Source organism: Sinocyclocheilus grahami, unplaced genomic scaffold (genome assembly GCF_001515645.1).
Source record: "Sinocyclocheilus grahami isolate Dianchi unplaced genomic scaffold, SAMN03320097.WGS_v1.1 scaffold677.1, whole genome shotgun sequence".
NCBI lineage: Eukaryota > Metazoa > Chordata > Actinopteri > Cypriniformes > Cyprinidae > Sinocyclocheilus > Sinocyclocheilus grahami.
This window is the reverse complement of record NW_015505856.1, coordinates 736,784-762,934: the sequence shown is the minus strand read 5'-3', so window position 1 is coordinate 762,934 and position 26,151 is coordinate 736,784. Positions and strand designations below refer to the sequence as shown.

The 26,151-nt window shown below is 39.7% G+C and overlaps 1 protein-coding gene across 1 annotated transcript in view; it reads left to right on the top strand.

Annotated features, from left to right (window-relative positions):
* The first annotated feature begins 622 nt into the window (after nucleotides 1-622).
* Nucleotides 623-26,151, top strand: part of LOC107559184 (roundabout homolog 2-like) — a 187,103-nt gene continuing 161,574 nt past the window's right edge. Inside the window, 2 exon segments of the mRNA XM_016242940.1 lie at nucleotides 623-1,351; nucleotides 17,059-17,385. Of these exon segments, the coding sequence (XP_016098426.1) occupies nucleotides 1,294-1,351; nucleotides 17,059-17,385 (385 nt within the window). The 5' untranslated portion in view covers nucleotides 623-1,293.

Below are 26,151 nucleotides of genomic sequence, written 5' to 3'. Positions count from 1 at the left end.
GGCCTAGCGACGCCCATAGGCATACATATTGCCCATCAAAATTACATCTATCTATCTATCTATCTATCTATCTATCTATCTATCTATCTGAAAGTATACCGTTTTTTTCCAGTTTAATATAATATTTTAATATTATATTCATATTTTATTATATTGAATATATGTCTCTTGTATAAATATATTTTATAATTATTGTTTTTTTTATGTTTGTATAATAATTTAAATAACATTTTAAAAAGAAACATAAATATAATCAAAATTATAATATAAATAGTGCATTATATATATCTCCCAGATTTAGCGGCTATTTACATAAGGAACAAAGTTTAAAATTAAACTGGTAAAGATTATTATTATTGTTATTGTTATTAATAATATAAAATGTATTTTATCAGTTTAATTTTACTTTGTTATATATATTGCATACTTATTATATATTATTGGTGGCCCTACTGTCTTTAACGTTTGATGTGGTGCGCTTTGGGTCAACTTTTTGGATAACACCATGGAAAGCTGTGAGGCAAGATCGGAGAGAAGCTTTGAGCGCTCCCCAGCCACCTCTGCCCACAGCATCCTCCTCCTCCTCCACACCTCCCCCTCGCTGTTTCTTCCTCTTGCATGAGCGTCAGTGTTGGCTCGGCCCGGGAGCTGTGCGCACAGCGGTGTCAGTTATGGAGCTGTAGGAGCGCTGCCGAGCTCTCGCCCTTCCCAAGACTGATCACATTCACTCTGGCGTAGACTCAGAGAGCGATCGCACGGGGCCAGCACCACCCCGACCGATTTACGCTGGATTTAACTGCGCGCCACGGAACTTTGTAGCGGCTTTCTGAACGCGGAGTTAAGAGTGTAATGAAACGACAAAACATATTTACACTTTAAACACCGGAGAGGATCGCGGAAGCGATCTGTAAGGTGCTTCAGAAGCTCTTGAAGGAACCGTAGCGCGCAACGTTTCCACGCGCGTTTGGACAGATCTGCATCTGTCTTTACGCGTGCTCGCTGCTGTTTCTGATTCGCTTCTGCTGTTTCGTAGTCCCGTTAGGACGGAAATCAAAAGCTGGTATAAGGCATGGTAAAACTCACGGGCTGACAGACACTAGTTCAATCCTCATGGTGCGCGTGGATCTCATTCCTCATCCAGAAAGCCACCATGAGCCCAGCGATTACTCAACTGAAATTTCAGCTGGATCTGAGCGGCTGCTGAGAGTTCCTACATACTTCAAATACTAAAAGAGGAGAAACTCGTCCAGTGTTTGAGAACTGAGGTGTGGAGTGGATGTGGACTATGACAGAATGAGTCCTCTAACACACCTTTTACTCTGTGGATTAGTATACTTTAACCAAGTGGATGGTGAGTTACTTTTCATGCTGCGTTCTAACAGAAAGGTTTTGCTTCGAAGAAGAGCTTTTTGAGTTTCTGAGAGTTTGCGATTCATGTATTAGCCTACCCTGCCAAATGCATAATTTAACTTTATATTCACTCTTAAGGAGTGAATATATTATTATTATTATTATTATTATTATTATTATTCCTTCATTATTATTATTATTTTATTCATTTATTTTGTTTTGTGGATACGGCAATGAATTTTACAGCAAAAAAAATATATATAATTTTTTTATTATACAGTAAGAGTGCGGGGTTTTATTTTGGAAATGTCTTTCTGGCATTGCTTGGCAAAGTAAATTTAGTTTTAGTCCGAATAAGAATGTTATGTTGCTGCGTATATGTTTCTTGGAGAAGAGAATTATTTGTACTTGGAAGGAGGAATGCTTGGTTTAGTATGATTTGTCATAAAATGTGTTAAACTTCTGGTGTAGTTCATATTTATAACTCCAGCGTTGAAGCAGTGTGGTTGTCCACAGCAGATGCCACAGTCGCGGTAGTCTCAGAATGTGCGGTGACACCTGCTGTGAAAAGCACCAGTGGATGCGCAAGGCGTGGCGCAAAGATGCACATGTGGACCCCAAATGAGAACCATAGGGAATGACAAACTGATCATTTAGATTGTTTTTGCAAAGAAATGTATGTGCAAACATTATCCAGAATGAGATGTTTCATCAGTCCAAGGGTATTAAACAATTAACTGAATCAGTGACACCTAGCCACAATAGTCTGCACTGTATTCTAAAGAGCTTTCAGTATGGATACTATCTTAGAACTGGTGTTATTAGTTGCATCTTCTGAGATGTCTGTGTTTGGGTTCATTAACCCCTCTTGCTTAGCCCGTTCTGCTTTTTAAAATATTACATAAGGATTATGATTTCCAGTAAAACTCAGAGGCTTATATGATTTAAGTAATATTTGAAACATCATGTTTTTTCCCCCCACGTCTGTTCTTGTCTTTTCTCTGCATTCCCTAAGCTGCCTAAAGTGCTCAGTTCTGTTGTAAACATCAAGACCGTAAAGGAGATTAGAAGCCAGTCACTTCTCTCCGTTTGGTAGTCGCTGATGTATAATCATGTAATGCATGCAACTAGATGAGTAATGGACAGTGAGCACTTGTTAGCTTTTTAATTAATCACTAATGAAGATATTGTTAATGGTGTGAAACAAATGACTTGATTGGTGTGTCTAACCATTAAGTCTTGTATCTTAATAGAATAAAATTAATACTTAATTGTAGTGTACGCTGTGTTTAGATAAGGCAGACTGCACTAGAAGTTGGCGTGGGTTGTATTTGTTTGTTTTTTTCTTGATGTGAACAGTTCAGATTTGTCTTTGAGACAGTCACATACATATTATAGTAGCTGTGTCAAGAGTGTCTTTGTCCGAAAGCCCGTTTCGCACTTAACCGTGTTTGCTTGGGTTTTTGTTTGAGCTCTTTAAGGAGAATGAGGCCGGTAGATGTTACAGTGACTGATGAGGGGCTCAGTCAGGCTACAGCTTCTGCCATTGTCTTTCCAGCTTCTGCACTTGTCTTGCTGTTTGTCTCCTGTTTTTGTCTTTGTATCTACCATGGAGGCTGCTAGTCTAGCCCAATTCATCTCAGAAACTCACTGTTCTTCCCCATTTCTGTTGCACCCCAGCTGCCGGTTGCTAGGTGCCGGTTGAAGGCATGGCACTTCGTTTTTGGAGGAAAAGAGGGGTGTAGGTCTCTCTAGAAGAGCCCATGAATCACCCCAGCGAATCGTTTGCCCCGTAACCCTCCTCTCTCCTGATTCGACTGGTCTGTGAGAGGTAATCCGGCCGTTCTGGTGGAAGGTGGAACCGGGTTTGAGGAACAGCCCTCTCCAAGCAGACAAAAAAGGCTGTGGAGATGCATTCAGAAGAGGCTGTGTTTGTTACAAAGCTGTCCTGGGCTTGAAAGACTGTAGTCAGTTGGTTCTGTTCAGGGCCGAGGTGATTAATGCTGCTCGGGGAGGGAGGGGTAGGAACAGAGACTTGGGTGAGAAGGAGTTTTTGGGGCTCAGAGTTAGTGAGAATGGGACAAGCCTGTCGTTTTGATGTTGACTTGAAGCATCTAGTCTATAAAACAGAAAAGTTATTTTAGTTTAGGAGATCTTTAGCGATTTGGCTAGTCCAATTGGACACTTTTTGCCTGGGAAAATCTAAAACGGGAGGAACAATTGCTTAGACTTAGATTGATGAAGAGACCGGAGCCATATCTAAAGTCTTAGAGTGAACTCTTTTCACTTGATTCTTGAAACCTAGTCGATTTTATAAGATATACAGTGTAGCAGAAATGCCTACTCTTGGCTGCAGTACGTTGTCCTTGAAGCTGTAGGTTCAATGCTCTTGTCCCCATGTTCCCACGTCCCAGTTTTCTGCTATTATCCAGGGTCTGATCCCTTGGTTAACTTTGCTGCTTTTAGTAGTGTGTTGATAACCGAGAGCAGAGAACAAGGTTGGCCCACTCCCAAGCTCCCCTGGTGGAGGTGAGGAGACGTGCACCTGCCTGCCAGCGGTCCCTCGTGGATCCACTCTGATGACGACGCTGTATCTGTCTGCAGGCTGAAGCTTCAGTTCTGCACCATCAGGAGAAACTAAAACCCAGACTAGAGTGTATGTGTGTCTGCAAGTCGTGACTGAAAGAGGCAAGGAGAAACGTATAACTGTAGGTAATGCATTTGCAGCAAAATGTCAGTGTGGTTTTCATGAACTCAGAGGTTTATTTGATTGCTCTCTTATGCTATATTAAAGTATCGAGTTTATTTCAGGTGCTTCTCCTAAATAATTTTAGGAGAAACAACAAAGACAAGATAGTTCAATGAGTTGTTGATTCTCCTAAAATTCCTTAGGAAATTTACCTTAATTTAGATTGCTGTCTTAGATTTGCTGTTTCGGTTTTCTTAAATTCGTAGTGTGTTTAATAGTACCAATGACATGAACAGGCTCGACGTAATTGAATGTGATCTGTAATTAAGCTTGCAGTTGCGAGGTGGGTCTGATCTGGGGTCTTTGTGAATGAGACGTAATAAAAGCTGGGTTTAAATGGAATTGTTCTGCACTAGTTGGCTAGGCTGTGATGCATCGCTGTTGTAATTGTGCCTCATTTTCGAAGAGAGGCCTGTGGTAATGACGCGTACACGGCTCAAAACCACAAAGCAGCCACACTGGAGTCAGGGAGTGTTTGTGCATGTGAGGATGTGTGACTCTTTCTCAGTTTAGCGCTCAGATTAAAACAAGGATGGGCTCTCGGAGAGAGAATGTGATGGATAGCTGGAGCGAGAGGGGAGATGATGGGCGAGCAAAGAGGGAGTGGAGGGTGTAGGGAATCTATAATGAGGGTTAAAGTCAGGGGTCAGCGTGTGGGCACTTTGCTGACATTGTTGTAGTATCAGGCAGTAAGAGCATTGAGTATCTCAGCATGGGAGGCTGGATAGTATTACACCACTGCTGCTATACTTAAGAGTATCACTTAAACACTCTAAACCTGCTTCTTCCTCCTCTGAGAGTCAGCCAAATCAGTCTTATAATTGATAATTATTTCCTTTGCAAGCAAAAAACGCGACATCAAGCCAAACTCAGCCTCTGGAAGTGCGATGGAAAAAAAAACAAGACGTTTTTCTCTCGTTCACAGTTTTTGTTGACAGTAATTTTGTTGATTCACACCATCAATGGCTGTAAATTTGAGATTGGATGAATGACATTTAAAAGTGGCTGCTGAATCAAGAATGCGATGCAGTGCAGTAGCCGTATTTTAGTAGTTTCTCTCAATGGAAATGTCACAAGCAACACAAAGTGAGGAGATTATATACATTATAGTCGGAAAAGAGCTTCCAGGGGATGAGACCACAGTGTTTTCATCTGCTTGGCTCGCTCTCAGTCAAGCATGCCTATGACATTTTCTAGAAAGAGGATGCAGTGGTGTGAGACTCGGAGCGAGGACCATGTTCTTTAGTTAGACGTTTCAATTGTTTTGGGGATTAGAAAATGACTTGATGTGGCTTAATTTTGTCTTTTAGGTTTAATTAAACTCTTAGTCCTTCAAGCTAGCCATTTAGATGTGGTTCTAATAAAACGCTTTCTTTCCTTTTTGCTGTCAGGTGTTTGATCATTATTTGACAAGGACGTTCCAGTTTGTAACCTTTATAACTAGGGACAATGCACAGAAATGTCATGAAGACTCTATTGTGGTCATGTCAAGAAGCCGGACTCGCTGACAAGATCAGTTACACACATTGTAAACTCTTTTCTCTGCACATGTACTCACTGATAACACTCTGTTGAGTTGCAAGATGCATATGGATTATTTTCTAGAAAGTGGATAAAGCATGTCAAGAGAACTTTTTTTCATTTAAAGAACCAATTTTTCAGACTTTTAATACATGTGTTAGCTTTGACGAATGCTACTGTACTCCTAGAAGTCAAAAATATGCATTCTTTGTCTTCCAGTAAACGGACCAAAAATATTGATTAACATGTCCATTTTATGCAGTTAAATGCTGGAAAAAAAACACCTGCCTAAGCTGGTTTGCTTCCCAGCCTGGCCAAGCTAGTATTTAGCTGGCTGGCCAGTTGGTCTACTAACTTGACCAGTTGAAACCTATCCAAAAATGAAAGAAATCTGGAGCTGTTGAGCCATTTGGTCTTTAATGTAAATAAACAAAACAGAATGAGCCAAGTGTCAGATTTTCTCTCAGTGAAGCACTGGGCATACACTCTCCCTAGTTTCCTAGACCCAGACTGCCAGTCAGAAAGGAAACTACAGTGCGATAAGTATTAGGGACCATTTCTCTGGCTAGAGATTGTTCTTTTGAGATAGCGACCTGGCCTTTATCTTTCTCTCTACTTGACAGTCAACAGACTCGACCGAACACAGTTTGCACAATCCACTGACTTCTTCAGTCCACAAAGTCATGTTTGAGAAAATGTCATTTGCTCTTTCATCCGTTGGCTTCACCTTGCCCTCTCAGCAGCTCTTAGATAAGAAAAAATCTGTGTCAAGGCTGAATGACTCAACACAACATAACACAAACAGATAAGAGGAACGCACACACAGAGTGGTAAAGCCCAGATAAAGAATTTAAATAAAATTCAGCTAACACTATTTTTTCAGAATAATCAAATCCCATAGCTGCATTTTTTCCCATTGGCCCGGGACTCGCTCCAGTCTGTGCCTGATATGTATGAGACAATGCGGAGAAGACAGTGAGATTAAAAGCAGCTCTGCCGGTCATGAAAATGGATGAGGCTCAGCCGCAGTGGAGCAGCTGAAGACAGAGAGACTGCCCGGCACTCTAAAGCAAATCCGTCATGCGCGTCAGGGCAGTAATGCAGAGAAGAGCAGTGCGCAGGGTAGTGTATAAAATCTTCCACGCTGCCACCTTCGCTCTCATGCATCACGGCACGCGCTGACTGCTGCGCTTCAGACCGCCCGCTGCGTGCACGAGACCAGGCCTTTTGACTATCACAGAGAAAGTTTTACTGAACTTAGAAGTTTGAGCAAGGATTAGAAAGAGGTTTGTAGGTTGACATTTAGGGTTGTTGTACAAGTTAAGTCCACTTAACAGTCTGAATTATAGGTTTAGAATTAGGATTGTATATTTAAATTCAGTGGTTTTTCCATCTGATTTAGATTCACAATGGAAAGCTGAGACTTGCTGAGGTTTAGAAACTGGTTTGCCTGGATAGATTTGGGTTTTGATTCAGAATTTTGGATGTACATTCCAGGTCATAATTGAAGATGAAATTGAGTTTCAATTCTGTGTTGTTGTTCAAATTTGTGTTTACATTTAATTGTGAACAGTCATTTTTGGAATCAGGATTGTAGATTTAGATTCAAGATTTCATCTCATAGTTTAGCTTTAGGTTCGTAGATTGTGATTTAGGGATGTTGTACAACAACGCTTGTTAAGTTCATTAACAGTCTGGATAATTGGTTTAGATGTAGGATAGTATATTTAAATTCAGTGGTTTATAATCTGAATTGTTGGTTTAGATTCTGTCAGAATTAGATTCGCAATTGAAAGCTTAGACTTACTGAGGTTTAGAAATGGGTTTGACTGGATAAATTTTGGTTTTTATTTTGCATTTACATTCTAGGTCGCAATTGTTGATGAAATTGGGTTTTGATTCTGTATTGTGTTTAAATGTCAGTTTCAGTTCAGTTACTTGTAAATACACTCAGTTACTTGTAGATACTCTCAGTTTTGGAATCAGGATTGTAGGTTTAGATTCAAGATTTCATCTTATAGCTTAGCTAAAGGTTATTATTGGATATTTATCGTTGCGGTGTTATTTGTGGATAAGTTTCCCTGGTTAGGTGACTCTTCAGCACAGCTGCATAAATATGTTTTTTGTCAGCAAACAACTCTTGAAATCCGTGTTTGGTTTCCTGGGTAAAGTCCATGTGAGGTTCAGGCACGATTTTTGTTGGTTACCTGAGTCTGTTGATGACCTTTCATATACATAGCTGAGGTGAATTTGATGAGGCAGCGTATCTGTCATGAATCTGACCTGGCTGACAGCACATTCAGTCATCAGCTGAATCTACAAGGGCGATAATTCTCTGAGTACTTCCATATATAAAATACTTGCTGTCGATTTAATACTTCCTATAATTGGCTTTTAAAACATTAGCTTTGTGCATTTTTAGCACATATATGCCTTATGTAATTGCACACTTTTTGTTTTCAGTCTCAAAGTTCTTGTCTTTACCATACATATAAAGTTCTTATCATGTAGAGCAGATCCCTACCGACCTGTAACTGATTTAAACTTAAAAGCTCTTCTCTGTACTCTCTGCGGAGATGTTCAGATTAAGCCTTCTATGAAATCTCACCGGACCTGCTTTGGCTTGATTGCCAACTTGGGCTGATCCCAGGGCTCAAGCGTTTTATTAACTTGCATTCCAGCCACACTGTATCTTTCACCATACTGTACCTGCAGTCTATACCTCAATTCAGCTGGGACCAACGGGCAAAGATTGCAGAAGTCAGTGACATGCCCATGTGTTTAGCAGCGGCCGCCCACATCTTCCACAATAAAACTGCCTTCTCTCAACTCTAGTGACTAATGTGGCCACCTAAAGGAGTTTGTTCTTTCATGCTCTTCAAAAGCATATAGGGTTTATTTATTTTCTGCTCTGTTGACTTTGGGCCATGAATTGTGAGGTAGGAAGGTAAAGACATTACGTATGACAATTGTACCACTTTTTATGTCACTCCACAAAGCCGAAGCTGCTCTTTAGAGCCGTTCAAAGATCAGCCATCACCAGGACCCAAAGAATGAGTGAGGTATGCCGCAGAACACCTGTGTGTGCACGCGTTCATTAGGGTGTGGGTGCATATGCTCACACACAAAGACCTACATTACTCTGATGTTAGCACACACATGCTGTTATAAAAGACCCAGCACCACAATATTTTCACAAAGTCAAACAAACCTACACCTGCGGGAGCCCATTTCAAAATGTCCCCGCTGACCTGACCCACATTATTTTACAAGACAATCCTGGCATGTTAAATAGATGTTGAATAAATATGTACAAAAAGTGCATGATAACAAGAGCTTTCAACCAGTGCAGAAAGCAAAGAAGAAAAAAAAACGTATGCACACATACCATTTCGTTAGCAATTGTTAGTGATGTTTACTACGGCTAGTTGTTGAGTTGCGGCTTTGTTCAAATCTCAGTACTAAGTATGCAGTGATAGCTCAAATTGTGTGATTTATTGAGAAAAGTTGTGCTATTTATATATATACAGTGCACAGCATAAATGAGTACACCCCCTCTGAATAAATATAAAAGATGTATTTTCTTAATGATCACTAATATAATTCATGGAAAGATGGCAAAATTGAAACATAGTAAACATATACTTAATAAAAACAACAAAATATATGCCAATATTTTCTGTAAGATAAGTAAATTAGCCTATTTTGTTTAAATGAAGGATTGCAGAAACGAGTACACCCTAGATTTAATTGAGAATGAATATATTCATTGTCATGCTGAAAAAATGCCCAACAATGCAGGGAATGAGAGGAGGGTAGCATCTTCTATTTCAGGTTTTTGCATTACATCACACAGTAGTGTGTGAATTCTTGCCAGCATTGATAAAGCACAACTCCCTCACACTTTCAGCTCTCATACATCCCTATAGAAGAGCTTTACTACCACTGAACGTCACTGCGGGTACCAGGCACTTCTCTCTGTGCTCCTCCTCTAGCAACACCAGAACATTTTGGATGCTGTTAGATCCGAAATGATTGAATTGGTCTCATGAGACCAGAGTATGGATTCCCAGAAGTCTCTATTTTGTAAATATGGGCCCTGGAAGAGGTTAAATGAGTTTATTTTGCTTTGACTACAGTGGGTAGTTCTAGTGGTGACAACAACCATGCATGTCACTTCTGCATGCTGCATCATACTCTGAGATAAAGTGTCACTCTGTTCATAGCTTTTGCTGGATCTGAGACACTTGCATGTTATTTCTCCTGTTCTTTTTCAAACAAAAATTAACTCATCACTAAATTAAAACTTAAAATGAAGACCTGAGTATTTCAGGAGCTTTATCACAAGTCCATTGTTTTTGAATGTCGGTGCTACTTCTGCTATATTTTCACACTTAAAACAATAATTTGGTATTCCTCTTATACCATTGTCCTCTTTTATGCTAAGAAATAAGTCACCTGGCAGTTCTCTCCCAAGTGGTTCCACTGCTGCCAGCATTAAGTCTGAGTATGATTCAGTGGGCTATATAACACTTTTAATTGTCAGGAAATCACTTGTCTTTAAAAGTTTTGGTTCAATTTACTTACCTGTTGATCAAAAATAGCCTTAAACCTATACACTTTGAAAAAAAAAATTATTTAGTAACTTTTTACTAAAAGTTCAACATTTTTGCAACTATATATATATATATATATATATATATATATATATATATATATATAAATTGCCAAACAGTTGATCTAACGTACCAGAGAACATTATATCCAGCCCTCCATAAGGGCCAGACCTTAGATCATTTCATCCATTCATCAGCCTGAGAGAAAACGAGAGAGTTGATGTGAATGCAGAAGAAAGGAGGGAGTCAAAGGATGAAAAGGAGGGGTTTGAGGCACTGACGAACATGTTGATGAGGGTTGCTGCCCTCCTCTGAACATGGAATTCTGTCTTCCACGCCTTCCCTTTTCTCTCTCAAGGCCCTGACAGGTCATTTTCTGAAGGGAGAGAGCAATAGAGGGAAGACTGCTGATAGAAAGCGGCAGACAGAGATGGAGATAACTTGTATCCTGTTAAGAGAACATAGAGGTGTGGGGAAAGATTTGAGAATGAAGGAGACAACTTGACAGGAAGTAGAAGCCGCTGGAGTATAAATATGTACAAAGCCATTATCTTTGATTATTAAATTCTCATTCCTCCAGTTGTGTCTATTTATATCTCACCGCAGGAGCGGACTCGGGAAGCGTACACTGATACAAAGTCAATAACTCACTGCAGGGGAAGAGTGTGTGTAAGAGAGAGCGAGATACATAGACAGGCAGTATCTGGAAACATTCCTTTTTTGAAGAGGAATATAGGCTTCCTGGAATTATCAGGCTCTCTCGTGTTTGCTTTCCATGTGTATGTCTGTGCAGATGGAGACAGGTCAGATACCGCACAGCTCAGGTTTACCAGGGTTTGTTTGTGTACTGTACAGTATATGTTTTGCAGTTTCATCTGAAATAAGTTTTCAAAACTTACCTCTGTGGGACGCCGGAGAGTGGGCGTTGTGTGTGTGTGTAGGGTGACAGGGTGGCGACATGATGAATCTTCAAGGGCGTGCCTTTCCGTGCGAGGTTGTGCCGTGCATATTCAGAGCTGTGTGTGTGTATGTCTGAAAGCATCCAGTAACATCATCCCTGTTTCCCCACAGACATTTTTATATTTTCCACTGATGAAGTGATGAACGAGTCGCTGTCAGACTTGCCTGAGCGAAGATATTCCTCTCAGAGATAGAGAACTTCCAGTGCCTGGAACTGAAGTTTGACCTATCAGGGTTAAAGGGCTTCCATAAAACTCAAACCCTTCCAGCATTTCAGTTTCCCTTGTTTGTTTGTGCGTTTGCTAAGTTTTCTGAACAAATTCACTTTGTTTCCTGTAAGATTTGACAAGACTGAGAACAGGGATGGGGTTTGAAAAAGGGTTGTGTTGAGGTAGCAAACAGGAAGCAGAACTGCAATTTGGATTTAAATGTAAGGAAATTGAATTAAAATACATTGGAGTTCAAAGAAATGAATGTAACTTTTTATATAGAAATGCCAAGTTTGTCAAGATAAGTCATGTTAGAAAATATTAAAAGTTGAAATTGGAAGTCTTGAAATTGCATGGATGGATGGATAGACAGATATATAGATAGATGGATGGATGGATGGATAGACAGATAGACGGTAGACGATGGATGGGTGGAATGACAGATATATAGATAGACGGATGGATAGATAGATAGATAGATAGATAGATAGATAGATAGGAAACCAGTCACTACCATTTTGTTCTGACCCCATTCTTTCAATCTCAGTTTTCGTTTCTGCTGCTTAAAATATCATAAATACAAAAACAAGGACAATATTTTCTTGTATGTATGCTCATCGAACCATAAATGATTTTCTACTGTGACGTTCCTTCAGGCGCATACTAATTCAATTAACGTTAATCCGCATCAAAATCCTAAAATAACCATTCGTCAAACGGTGACCTCTTTTCCTCGCCTTTTATTTATTGCCAATGGAACAGTGTAATTAGAACACCTTTGGGACGCTGCCCGTGGTAACCTCTGATAACAGCTCCACACACACACACAATAAGTGATGTGTCCTCTGGGGCCTTTCTGGCCTTGCTGCAGTAGGTGGATAGTAGCTCTGGCTATTGATTTGGATGGTGAATGGCTGGCTGAAAATTTGAATGCTTAGAGGTTTATTGCTCTTTCATGGTTCTCAGGTTTTTTTTTTGAAGTATCAACATCGACTCAGATTTTCTCCTAAATACGCTTAGGGAAAAATAAAAATATAGAAATATAGATATATTTATGTAGTGAAGCTTAGATAATTTGGTAACTGATCAGAACACAGTTTGAGATCTTTTCTGAAACTCTTGAGTAGATATGTGAGATTACTTGGGTCTTTGCTTAGGAGAGTTGTGATAGTCTTCATTTGTTATTATTGGTGTCTCAGAGAGGTCCTGTTTGTGGGTGCCATGACTCCTGCAGAGAGGAGAACAGAGAAGATGAAGATAACTTTATGGAAATGTACTGTAGATGGCTCAGCAGTAGGCTCAGAAAGATAAACAGTTCAAACTACTATTTCTGTCCTTCACCATCCATTAAGTGGTGGCACGATATGAACAAGGATGAAATTAGACCTCTCCCCATGCAGGAGACAAGAGGGAGGATCTGCAAGTGAGCTATTGTTCTTAACCAGCCTGTAAACAATGACTAACATGACAGTTCAACCCCTCTAGGCTTTCTCATCCATAGAAAACACATCCTCCTCCTCGACTGATTCTGTAGGATGCCTATGGCGAGGAGGAGGAGACAGGCTTTAGGAAACTTAGATGAGATGGAGGTAGATGATGCTATTTCCATTTTTCTTCCCCCGCTAAAATATACTTTCTGGAAAATGTATGTATATAAATTGCATCAGTGTGTTACATGTCATTTCAAGAATGATTATGAATGCATGAATCAAACTCGATTGGAATGTCCACAGTTTCTCACACGGTTTTCCACGCATCATGTGTGTGTTCCCCAGTCCAAATGTGCGTGCATATGCATATATGCCCTTGTGTGTGTGGGCTGGCTGGGGGGTCCAAGGGAAGAGGAAATTGTTCTTTGAATGGTGTGCACTCAGAGACATAGTAAAGAGCACTCTCCCAGGCGGCCAAGAGCACTTGATTGTACAACAAGCAATGATCGCATTAAGAGAGGGCAGCAGGAAGAGAAAGAGAGAGAGAAACAAAGAGACAGAGAGTGGGAAGGAAATAAATTGACATTGCCAGTGGCTTAGTCTGCTGATGGGAGAAAATATAGAAAAAAATTACTTTTAATGTGCTACATCCACAAGTGTGTTAGGGGTAATGGAGTGTGTTGGGGTGGGGGTTGCGGTTTGTCTGCCTGTATGATTGACCCTGTTATAGTGGTCACTGTAAAAACTGGTTTTACAATTTCAAGAGTGGAAAACAGCAAGGTTTGACTGTTGTATATCTGTAGAGGTAAAAAAACAGCGTTGGGCTTTCAAAATATGTAGTAGTGCTGGGCGGTATGACCAAAAATTTATATCACGGTATTTTTCAAAATTATACCGGTTTCAGCTATAAACACATGACGGTATTTTTTTCATGCATGACCGGGTGTTAACCATATTTTCTACTGATTGAGAGAGGAAATACTGCAGTATATTGACTTAGAATGCCCTATTTTACTGTCATGATGAATGAATACTGTCAAAAAATACCACACTAAATAGTGACTAAACACGACCCCTTTTAATACATGTTAACCGGGAGTCACTCTCATTTATAATCGCGGCATCGTCTGATAAAATCAACATGCATCTACACTAAAGATCTACACTATGCGGTTGTTTTGGCTATATTACTTTTTTGTCTCATGCAGCGCACGGCCTGCGTCTGAGTAACAAACTAAAAAAAACAACAAACAAAATCGTGCATGTGATATGAGCGTAGTTCGTCTGTTAATATTTATAATTCCAAACAATCAGTAAGTGACAGGTGCTAGGAAACGCTGTTTTGTACTCATTTATTGACGAGTCGGCTGCGGTGCGGCCAACTGAATGTGCTGCTTCTCTGCCGCTCACTGCACAGAACAGACGCCAAGAGAGGTGACAATTCTCCGGGAAAGTCAGACCTCGCGTTCGCGGGACAGTTAGTTACTCCCCAGTACCTAGTCAAAAAACAATGGGCTACATTTATGCTATGAAGAGAATAATATTGCCTTTTATTGGTTTATCCTCTATCTGTTTTCATATTTCCTTCTGTTCCTCACTTAACAGGGAAAAGCACAATTTTTGAAGCATCTGCTGAGCAAAATTTGTCCATGGATAAAAAAACTAAAGAAAAAAATACAGCAAGCAGATAGCGCCTCAAGGTTCAGACGATTAGAGGTTGCAGATTGGAATACAAATTGGATTAAAAGAAATTAGACTAATAAAAATCGAATCGCATGGCAAGTGCAAGCATATTCACCTCAGTCATGTAAAAGTCTCTGCCAGTGGCTGTCGATTAGAAGCTAAACAGATGCTCCAGTGAGATAGCAGTTAATATGTGTGTATATGTGCGTTCTTGGCGGACATGGTCTCACCATCATCCCCTTATCTCGACCCACCCCATTTATCAATGTCATAATGTTAATTAGTGGTTTGTTCATTTAGTCACTTGCAACATCAAACGATCTTGTTTCTGATTGCTGAAAGCAGGACATAAACATAAATGAAAAACAAAATGTTATAAACATTTGTGTTAATTCATAAAAAATTAGTATGTGTATAAATTTATTCTGGACTTCTTTAGATCCAGAAGGGCATATTCTCTGCATGGATACACCAAGGTTGCATCAGGCCGTAGTAAATGCCCTGACCTTAAATGAGTTTGACACCTCAGTTTTTGAGGGATGCAGACTGTCAATAGGGAAGGAGAAGGAGAAATGCGAGAGGCAGTGAGAGAGAGCAAAATCAGTGTATCTGCAAACTTCAGCAGAGCTCGGTTTCATGTAGCACATCTTAAACATGAAACCTGGAGAGGGTACAGGATAAGATCTCGCCCTGTCAGTAGCTAGTCCCTTGTGTGACCCCCAAGTCTGCACTGGGTCCTGTGTGTGACCCCACTTAGATAGCACACAGCTGGAATGATCATTAATCAATGAGTGGGAAATGGCAGGAATTAGCACAAATTGGGGGAAGTGGGAGTCCTCGCTCCCTTTAATAGAGTCCATACTGCACTGCAGGAGTGAATTAACTTTTAGAGCACACTAACACATGCTAGACTCAGCAATACATATTTGCACACTAACAAACAAGCTTGCTTCTCTGCTATGTTGTGTCCTGATCCAACAGGTAAGAATAGGCAGCGTGGATCTCGCATTTAGTAGTGATCCTAAACAACCTAAATAAATGCTCTTTTTTACTGCCGTTCCAGGCATCAGCAACCGAAAGAGTTTAGCACCGCAGTGAACTCTTGTATCAGCACTGCACACCTGCCGTCCCAAGAGAGGACACGGCCACCTTCAGCTCAAACTAGCTGTTGCCACTGGGGCTCATAGCGTAGGAGGTCCAGTCTGCGCTCTGCAGTGGTTTATGTTGAACAAACAGCTAGTGAGCAGCTGTTTTAGCAGTGCTAAACAAACAAAGCTGCACAGAGCTGTGTGCTAGCATGCTATTCTCTCGGGAGGTTTAGCCACTAGCAGTGCCTAAAAAAAGCTAATGAACAAACATATTGCACTTAATTTGTATATGTAACTTCTTGGTCTTGTTGATAATCTTGCGTTATGCTCTTTTTTTTCTCTCTCTCTATGAAACTTGGTCATTTTGAGGCCCACAGTGTATGTTTTTTAGTCCCCACAAAGATGCCTAACACACTTCTTATACTGAACAATCATATGCTAAAACCATATCCCCTTCCCCTTTGCAGTTACTCCTAGTGTTAAGTGATTCAAATCCCTAAAATAAGTAGAAAATCAGCATTTACAATCTCAAGGGTGTTTCCAAGCTAGCCATGTGCTATTGAAGCGTATAAAGCTTACAGCATTCATCTGATGGCAGCGGTAGCGGCTCGGGCTTAGCATCTCTTTTAGGCCGGGTTTTGGGGGGGATCAGCGGCTGCTTTTGTCCCTTTTTGGCCCGTGCCTTAGTGATGTAAATGCAGGGTGGCCTCTGGCTTCTTATCTCTAAGGTTAAGGCTCACACTGCTCTTTCCGCAATCTATTATCATAAGGGCCAGACTCCTAGCGTGGGCTGCTAGCTTTATCCATACCAAATGCAGGGCCATGCAGGGGAACATTCAAGGGATTAGCATTTTAACACAGTGTGAGTCTAAACTCCTGAACCTCTCTGTCACAGAGGGCAAATCCCCAATGGCTTGCCAGCTCACTATGCGGCACCCTAAATTAGTGTGCTGGATCAGAGAGCTGGGTTGTGTTTTGACATGGCTTTTCTTGGCTCAGAAACATTGCTTTTATATGCTCAGTGAACAACTGGCAGTAGAGATAAATGATTGTTTTAATGGAGTATTTATTAAGATTTTCCCAACTCAAACCTTACTTTTTCTGGCTTAAAGGTTCTTTGGAGATTCAAAATGTTAGATTGTGATTGCCAAGATCAGGGGTGTCCAGTCCTGCTTCTGAAGGGCCACTGTCCTGAAGAGTTTGGCTCCAACACCAGTTAAACAAATTGAATCCTTATCAAGGTTTCCAGAAAGACTAGAAGCTTCCAGACAGGTGTGTAGGCATAAAAATGAGCTAAAATCTGTTTGACATTGGCTCACCAGGAACAGGATTGGACACCCCTGGCTAAGACCAATGCTAATTGGTTTGTTGCAGTCTTGTGGAAGCTATATCATGTTGAACATTAATGTAAGGTTGGACCTGACAAGTCTTCCTTTTTCTCTGTTTTCCCAGGATCCCGTCTACGGCAGGAAGATTCTCCACCTCGGATCGTAGAACACCCCTCCGATCTAATTGTATCCAAGGGCGAGCCAGCCACCCTAAACTGCAAGGCAGAGGGGCGGCCCACCCCTACTGTGGAGTGGTACAAAGATGGAGAACGAGTTGAAACCGATAAAGATGACCCTCGATCCCACCGCATGCTCCTTCCCAGCGGCTCGCTCTTCTTCCTGCGTATCGTACATGGCCGTCGAAGCAAACCTGATGAGGGGGCGTACGTTTGTGTGGCACGCAACTACTTGGGGGAAGCAGTCAGTCGAAACGCCTCACTGGAAGTAGCATGTAAGTATGCGATTTCTTTAATTATTGTCTTGAGACACAGTAACAAGCAGGGTTGGAGAACTTGTTTTTTCCATGAACCCCGTGGACCAGACTACACCTTAATGTTCCTAAGTGTACAATTACACAATTCTGCTTTTAGAATACCACAACTTTTTCTTCATAGACTTGTGATTTAGTATTGCATCTGATGGATTTTGGAAAATGCCTGATTTCCCTAATTCTAAAACTATCAGTGGGAACTATTTTGCAGTTGGCTTCTTACTTTAATTAGCTCTACATATGTTTTAGCAAATCTTAGAAATATTAGTCTGTTTCAGGACAATCTGCCAGGCTTGTAGTTTTCCCTTCTGTCTGAGAAATGGAAATGATAGGGCATGCCAAGGAAGTGCAGAGCGATAGACTCAATTGAAAGAGAGTGCTATGAATGGAAGGATGGTGTAGACACTCTACACATGAAGGCAGAGTCTGGGAAGGGGGCTTATTGACAACCTATAGATGGGTTCTGCTTTGAAGATGGGTCTCTGTTGGGTTGACTTGAATTTTCAGAGAGAGCACATCCCCTGGGATCAAAACCCCAAGCTAATCAAAGACCATTATGAGTGACAGCTAACCTGTCCTCATTTGCTTTTCTACCAGCCAATGAGTATGCTATTTTAATGAGAAGCCTTTTTGCTAAATCATTGCTGATTAATGGACCGTTGTGGCCAATAAACTCTTTGCTAGGCAGACCTTGTGCCTATTGTCTTGGGAGTTTGTGATCTTTGTGATTAGTTACTACATTTCAGCATCTATAGTTGGTTTTAAGCCTTTATGTATTTTAATGTGGCATAAAAGCTAGCTACGCTAGCTTAGCAGATATGCCAACGCAAAAGTCATTAGAGATTAAGGAATATTGGTCTTGCTCCGCTGAGTTTGTAGTCTAGACCTGAAGTCTAAGTGAGCTGCTATCTTGAAGTCTGTTTCAACCCGAGCTGATCAATACTGCGTCCTCTCTTATGCATTGTTATGAAAATAGGAGCGATCCATCATGAAATAGGGATATGATGATAAATATTGAATGAATGGATAAGTAAATTGGCTCTGTGTGCTGCCGCCAAGACCCTATGCAGTAATGAGAGAGTGTGTGTATGTTTATATGTTGGAAAGAGTAACTCTAGATGAAGGGATTGTGGGAACGTTTTGAGAGCCAGTAAATTTTGAATGCTGCTGCATTTTCTATTTTTAACCTGTAATTGATGATACAGTACGGTGATTTGGGTTAAAGGATAGAAATGCAGAGATGATGTTTGCATTTAGTTTTTGCAAAGGGTACTTTCAAGCTAGCAATTGCAGGAAGCTTTTCAGTAATATTTTTGAATACATTTTCTATCTTTAAACTGTAATTGTTGATACACAACTGCGTTTTGGGTTATAGGGTATATATTGAAGGGTATAAAGGCAGTAAGTGTGTGTGTGTTGTGCGTGTTTTCACTCGTGTAGCTGGCAGGGGGTGTGTGTTTTCTCTGATCCTCTCAGCTCTTCCCAAGCGGTGGTGGCGGCCCCCAGGTGCTAACTGTGTGACAGCAGCTTGATCTATCGATCGCACTAAGAGGGGTCTCCTTGCCTAAATGAAAATTCATGAAAAATTGATGAAGTCCCCGATTATTCCTTTTTTCTCCTCTGCTAGCTCTTGTAACTCTCTTTCATTTCCCCCTATCTGTTCTCGTTAGCTCTCTACATTTCCAGCATGGTGCTAAGTCAGATGCTTTGTCTGAAACCTAATCTAAAAGGGCACTGTTTTGTGAATGAAGGTAACTTGTAAGGAAACAAACTGGTTTCCAAGACACTATAACGTCATCTAATGATCCGAAACAATATTCAGACATAACCAAGCAAAAGTTTTGTAGTCAAATGTTGATTCAAATAAATAAGTGCATCACACACTTTTTTTGTTCATTCAACCAGATATTGGAATGCTTCCTACCGCCATATACAGCCTGCAAAGGCAGCATTTTTCAGGTTTTAGACACAGCCCGAGTTGACTAAACGAGTTTAAGTGAGCTGTAGGATGTTTTATGACTTTCAGGTGAGAGGTGAAGGGTCGCAAGGTTAGTGGGACAGAGGATACTAAACCTACAGCAGGAAAGAACTGTACTTAAATGAGACCCCTCAGCTGTGTTACGTTACCCGATTTCCACTCATGAAACTTCTCTTTACTGGTGAGTGATCACAGAAGTGAAGCCAATCTAAACCGATACAGCTCATGTATCGCTCCAAGCAAAATATGTTTCATCTGTCACATCGTAGAAATATTCTGAAGTGGCGCTGTTTTCTCAAGAAGTAAATGTTGATTTTATAGCCAGCTGTGTATATCTGATCTATATGAAATACTCCCAGACTCACATACGTATAAAACGTTCACCTCCAAAACAAACAGCTGGCCTTCAGTGACAAACTGAAAAATGTGGCGAATGTTCCAGACTGTTTTGTGATGTTCATTTTAGGGGTTCCGACCGTGGTTACAAGCCCAGTACTGTTTCATCTTCGTGCCACAAGTCGTCTCCTGTTGCGATATATGGTTCTGTCTCTCTCTCTCCTTCTTATATGGGGTCAGTCCGCACCCGCGCAAGCTGAGTGAATGGCTCTGTTGAAACAGATTGCAGGCAGGCGTTCGCTGTGGACCACTGGAGCTGCCCAATCAGAGAGACCTCAAGCTGGGCTGCAGGAAGCAGAGAGAGGCCTGTGAAAGGAGCTTGCTGCATTAATAATAACGAGACAGATTGCAAGGAGGTGTCCGCTGAAGCAGGATTATCTCAAACGCTAGTCTTTAACAATTGACCATTAGTAATGCCACAAAGAAAATACACCGATCTTGTTACGTATGTTTGTGTCCTAGAGAGCTGTGGAGTGGAGGTGTGAAAGGGTTAATTTTGTCACAATTGATGATGCAAAGTGATTAATAATATTCATTGGTTATGTGTACATGCTTGAAATATATTAAATACATACAAGGCATTTTTTTTGGCATTGCAGTGTTTACGTTTCAGAGAAATCAACTTCCTGTATGAATGGGATTCTAATAATTGTCTCTGGATGTTAAGCTGGGTGTAATTTTTTAGCATTTAGGCTAACAAAGATATATTTAAGAACTGCTGCAGCGGTTTTGGCATCAAATAATTCATTTGTTTTCTAAAACTGACTAAGTTGAATAAGCCCAGATAGCACACGTACGTCTGCGATATGTCTGTTAAAGGTCTCTTGATCTGGAAAGCATCTGCTGTCTACAAACGTCTGACAGACGTCTTTCAGCTGTCAGTTTTACATGCATTCTAAATCATAAACATCTTAAAGACATATAATAGACGTCTATTTGACATCTAAAAGGAAACGTCCTATAGACGTATTGCAGATGAGCAAACTCTCTAAAAAATATGTCTTGCAGACTTCAAATAGACGTCTCCGAGATGTATGTGTGCTATCAGGGAGAGCACAAGGGATTGTGGGAAATATTAGCCAACTTAGCATACACTGACAAACTTTGCAGCATGCTAAACTAGAGAACACTGTTTACCATGTGTTTATACATGTTTTATGTACTGTGGGGACATTCAAATTTTAATCTTACATACTATATGGAAGGGATAGGAAGTAAATTTAGATTTTATTTTATTTTTATCTTAAATGTACCTTTTATTTGGCTTTTTTTATCTCTCTCAGACAAGCTTTTACATACTTTGTCTCTCTATGATGTATATATGATGGATACATTTCGGTCTAGGCCGCACCCTGTAGCACTCCTTGCTTGTGCATGGGAAAGATATGTTGTTCTTTTGTTGCTATTATTCTTTCTCTATGTCTCTCTCCCACTTTCTCTTTCTGCCTCTCTCTTATGGTCTTTCTCTTCCCTTCTCGGGATAAACTGGGTCAATGAGCAGGTTCATAAATCATTGTGAAAACTATGTCAGACTGAGGCAAGCCCTGCTTTGAATAAATTTGCCAAAGTGGTGAAATCTCTGGTCGTAGCTTGTGTACGGGCGCTATGTGACAAGCCACACCTGGGGCACAAATGTTAATTAGCCCCCTGTATCTCTTCTCAGGTGAAGAGATGTGTGTATTATAAATCCGAGGGCAACAAGCTTGTTGAACATGGTGGCAGTAATTAAGCATAAAAGGTGTGAATGTGTGTGTGTTTGTTTCTGCTAATGTTCTGCGCTAATAACAATGTGAAAGTGTGTATGTACTTTGAATCTTAGCGACAAAAAGTGCTGTTTCGTTCACTTGTAACCTTTAAAAAGTATGCAAATGAGGGAAGGGTGACACAGATGTCGTTGCTGGTTTGTTAAAAGGCCACCAGCCTGGGATTGGCAGGTGTGTTTGAAAAGGTTCTTTTGATACGCTTAAGCGTGGCACTTCAGCAATTAAGAGTATGGTTAGGCAGCATTTGGAACTGTGAGATGAAGTAATTAGTGGAAAAATGGTGCTTTCTTGTGTTAAGCTTTTCTGTTGCGTCTCAAGCTGTTTGACTGTGTGTCCAGCATCAGTAAAATCTAATAAAAGAGGATGAAAATAATTGAACACACACAGCTAGTAGGGGTGGGTGGTATGATCTGCTTCTGTTGTCCTCATTTGTAAGTCGCTTTGGATAAAAGCGTCTGATAAATGACTAAATAAATTAATAAAATGATCGAAATCTTAAATCATGTAATTTTATTTTATGATAACAATATATACCCTACCATTCAAATATTTGGGGTCAGTAATATTTGTTTTTGTTTGTTTGTCTTAAATTAATATGTTTATTCAGCAAGGATGAATTTAATTGATCAAATGTGACTTTAAAAATGTTTATGATGTTTACAAAATATTTATTTTCAAATGAATGCTGTTCCTTTGAAGCATCTATTCTTCAAAGAATCCTGAAAGAAAAAAAAAGATCATAAAAATATTAAGCAGCACAATTGTTTTCAACATTGATAATAAGAAGAATGTTTCTTGAGCAGCAAATCAGCATATTAGTTTGTGTTTTTACTGTATGTATGTATTTCCATTTTAGTTCAAGAACTAAAATTACATTTTAGATTATTTTCGTTTGATCTTTTGGAGTATTCATAAGAAATCTGTTAGTCTGACAGCAGTGCAAAAACAGTTGCAATATGTAGCTAAATAATTTAAAAATATAAAATAATATTTTATTACATATGAAACAATAATATTCATATTTTTATACTTTACCTTTTAAAACTTTAAATTCAGACTGTAAGAGCTACATTTGAAGTCAAAGTTGCCAAAAAAATGCAAAGCTGTCAGCGGTACAATGTACCTCTATATTTACAAGCTTTTACATACTTTGTCTCTCTATGATGTATATATGATGGATACATTTCGGTCTAGGCCGCACCCTGTAGCACTCCTTGCTTGTGCATGGGAAAGATATGTTGTTCTTTTGTTGCTATTATTCTTTCTCTATGTCTCTCTCCCACTTTCTCTTTCTGCCTCTCTATTATGGTCTTTCTCTTCCCTTCTCGGGATAAACTGGGTCAATGAGCAGGTTCATAAATCATTGTGAAAACTATGTCAAACTGAGGCAAGCCCTGCTTTGAATAAATTTGCCAAAGTGGTGAAATCTCTGGTCGTAGCTTGTGTACGGGCGCTATGTGACAAGCCACACCTGGGGCACAAATGTTAATTAGCCCCCTGTATCTCTTCTCAGGTGAAGAGATGTGTGTATTATAAATCCGAGGGCAACAAGCTTGTTGAACATGGTGGCAGTAATTAAGCATAAAAGGTGTGAATGTGTGTGTGTTTGTTTCTGCTAATGTTCTGCGCTAATAACAATGTGAAAGTGTGTATGTACTTTGAATCTTAGCGACAAAAAGTGCTGTTTCGTTCACTTGTAACCTTTAAAAAGTATGCAAATGAGGGAAGGGTGACACAGATGTCGTTGCTGGTTTGTTAAAAGGCCACCAGCCTGGGATTGGCAGGTGTGTTTGAAAAGGTTCTTTTGATACGCTTAAGCGTGGCACTTCAGCAATTAAGAGTATGGTTAGGCAGCATTTGGAACTGTGAGATGAAGTAATTAGTGGAAAAATGGTGCTTTCTTGTGTTAAGCTTTTCTGTTGCGTCTCAAGCTGTTTGACTGTGTGTCCAGCATCAGTAAAATCTAATAAAAGAGGATGAAAATAATTGAACACACACAGCTAGTAGGGGTGGGTGGTATGATCTGCTTCTGTTGTCCTCATTTGTAAGTCGCTTTGGATAAAAGCGTCTGATAAATGACTAAATAAATAAATAAAATGATCGAAATCTTAAATCATGTAATTTTATTTTATGATAACAATATATACCCTACCATTCAAATATTTGGGGTCAGTAATATTTGTTTTTGTTTGTTTGTCTTAAATTAATATGTTTATTCAGCAAGGATGAATTTAATTGATCAAATGTGACTTTAAAAATGTTTATGATGTTTACAAAATATTTATTTTCAAATGAATGCTGTTCCTTTGAAGCATCTATTCTTCAAAGAATCCTGAAAGAAAAAAAAAAGATCATAAAAATATTAAGCAGCACAATTGTTTTCAACATTGATAATAAGAAGAATGTTTCTTGAGCAGCAAATCAGCATATTAGTTTGTGTTTTTACTGTATGTATGTATTTCCATTTTAGTTCAAGAACTAAAATTACATTTTAGATTATTTTCGTTTGATCTTTTGGAGTATTCATAAGAAATCTGTTAGTCTGACAGCAGTGCAAAAACAGTTGCAATATGTAGCTAAATAATTTAAAAATATAAAATAATATTTTATTACATATGAAACAATAATATTCATATTTTTATACTTTACCTTTTAAAACTTTAAATTCAGACTGTAAGAGCTACATTTGAAGTCAAAAAGTTGCCAAAAAAATGCAAAGCTGTCAGTGGTACAATGTACCTCTATATTTCTGTATATATATTTCTTCCCACTAACAGTATAGCAAAATATCTACTGGTTGACACAGTTCTGCCATAGTGTGGTGTATCCCATCACACCACTCATCCCTAACATCCAGACTACAAACATCTGTCTGGTTTTTAACATCTCATCTGGTGGACAAGTGAGTATGTGTGAGTGAATTAATCAAACACACTCCCATGCAGTCGTCCTCATCCGCCTGATTGTAAATGTCATTGTCTGTCTGGGTCCTCTGACCTGCGTTCGAGTTATCCTGGGATCCGGATTCTGCGGGTTCTTGGGGTTGGTGATTAAGTTGAAAGCAGATGGATGTCAGGATGCATCCATGGCCCACAGGGAATGTTGGCTTCTGATAAGAGTGAGGGAGGGTGAGGTGCCGGCAGAGAGGTGGAAGAAGAACGGATCTCTAGTCTGTGATAAAGGAGAAAGAAATAAAATCCCTGATTGAATGTGTCAGCGTTGTATATCTGCAGTGCTGGAGTCAGCGCCCACACCATAAAGACCAACCTTCTTATCAGCAGTATGTTACGTTACACACACATACACGCCGGCTGCGGTGAGATGGAGCCATGCAGATTTTGAGGCATATCTTATGGCCACATCTTGGTGTGTGCGAGACTAATCGGTCAGCTGGGTAGATGATATTAAACGATTCTTCATTGTATGTATATGTGGAGGAAGCCCTCTGGAAAGAAGATAAATCATTGGTCCCATGGAACCCTAGAAATACACTCACATACAGTATATACACGCACTCACTGACCTTTCTCATTCTCTCTCTCTTACTGTCTTTTGTAAGCTCAATCTTGTCCCCTTCTGAATGATAAAGTTTTTACATTTTATTGTTATGGGATTTTGCCTCAGTTTTTGACAGGAGAGAAGAGAAATTATGGGGAAAAGAACAAGGATTGGCAAATGGCCTGAAATGGATTCGAGCTACTGCTTTATTCAGTGTTATGTTGGAGCATGTGCATGACCTGCCAGGCCGGATCTCTGACCGGTTTTCAGTTTTGACAAAACTAGTCAGTAGAATGTATATTTTTATCAGTGACATTCTGACATTCTTGATATAATGATTGTATAGTTATATAATTTTCTATAAATGGGATTTTGCCTCAGTTTTTGACAGGAGAGAAGAGAAATTATGGGGAAAAGAACAAGGATTGGCAAATGGCCTGAAATGGATTTGAGCTACTGCTTTATTCAGTGTTATGTTGGAGCATGTGCATGACCTGCCAGGCCGGATCTCTGACCGGTTTTCAGTTTTAACAAAACTAGTCAGTAGAATGTATATTTTTATCAGTGACATTCTGACATTCTTGATATAATGATTGTATAGTTATATAATTTTATATACATTTTTTCTAAAATTAAAATAGGTCAATAATTGTATTTATTTATTTAGAAGTTATAATAGATTTTTTTAATTTTTATTTCAATGCATTTTTTTATCCCTGCTAATAACTTAATGTTATATATATATATATATATATATATATATATATATATATATATATATATATATATATATATATAATTAACAGCTCTCAGCAGAAATCTGCACAGTTGCTCTCAGTGGCTTTCAGAGATGTACATTGAAATGGATTTACGTAGAACAGAGTCCATTATGATCAGATGGTCATCGTGGATTAGCAGAAAGGATTTAGCCTCTTTTTTTTTGAGTAAACAAATGTTCTAACCTAAGCTTCCTGTACCACAGTGTATGTCGGGGAGATGAAATCAGAGCCCCCTCTTGTCCCTTGTCTCCTTCCTGCTGGTGTTTGAAATTGATAGGCGGTGTGGGGTACTTCACAAGGCTTGGGAGTTTGT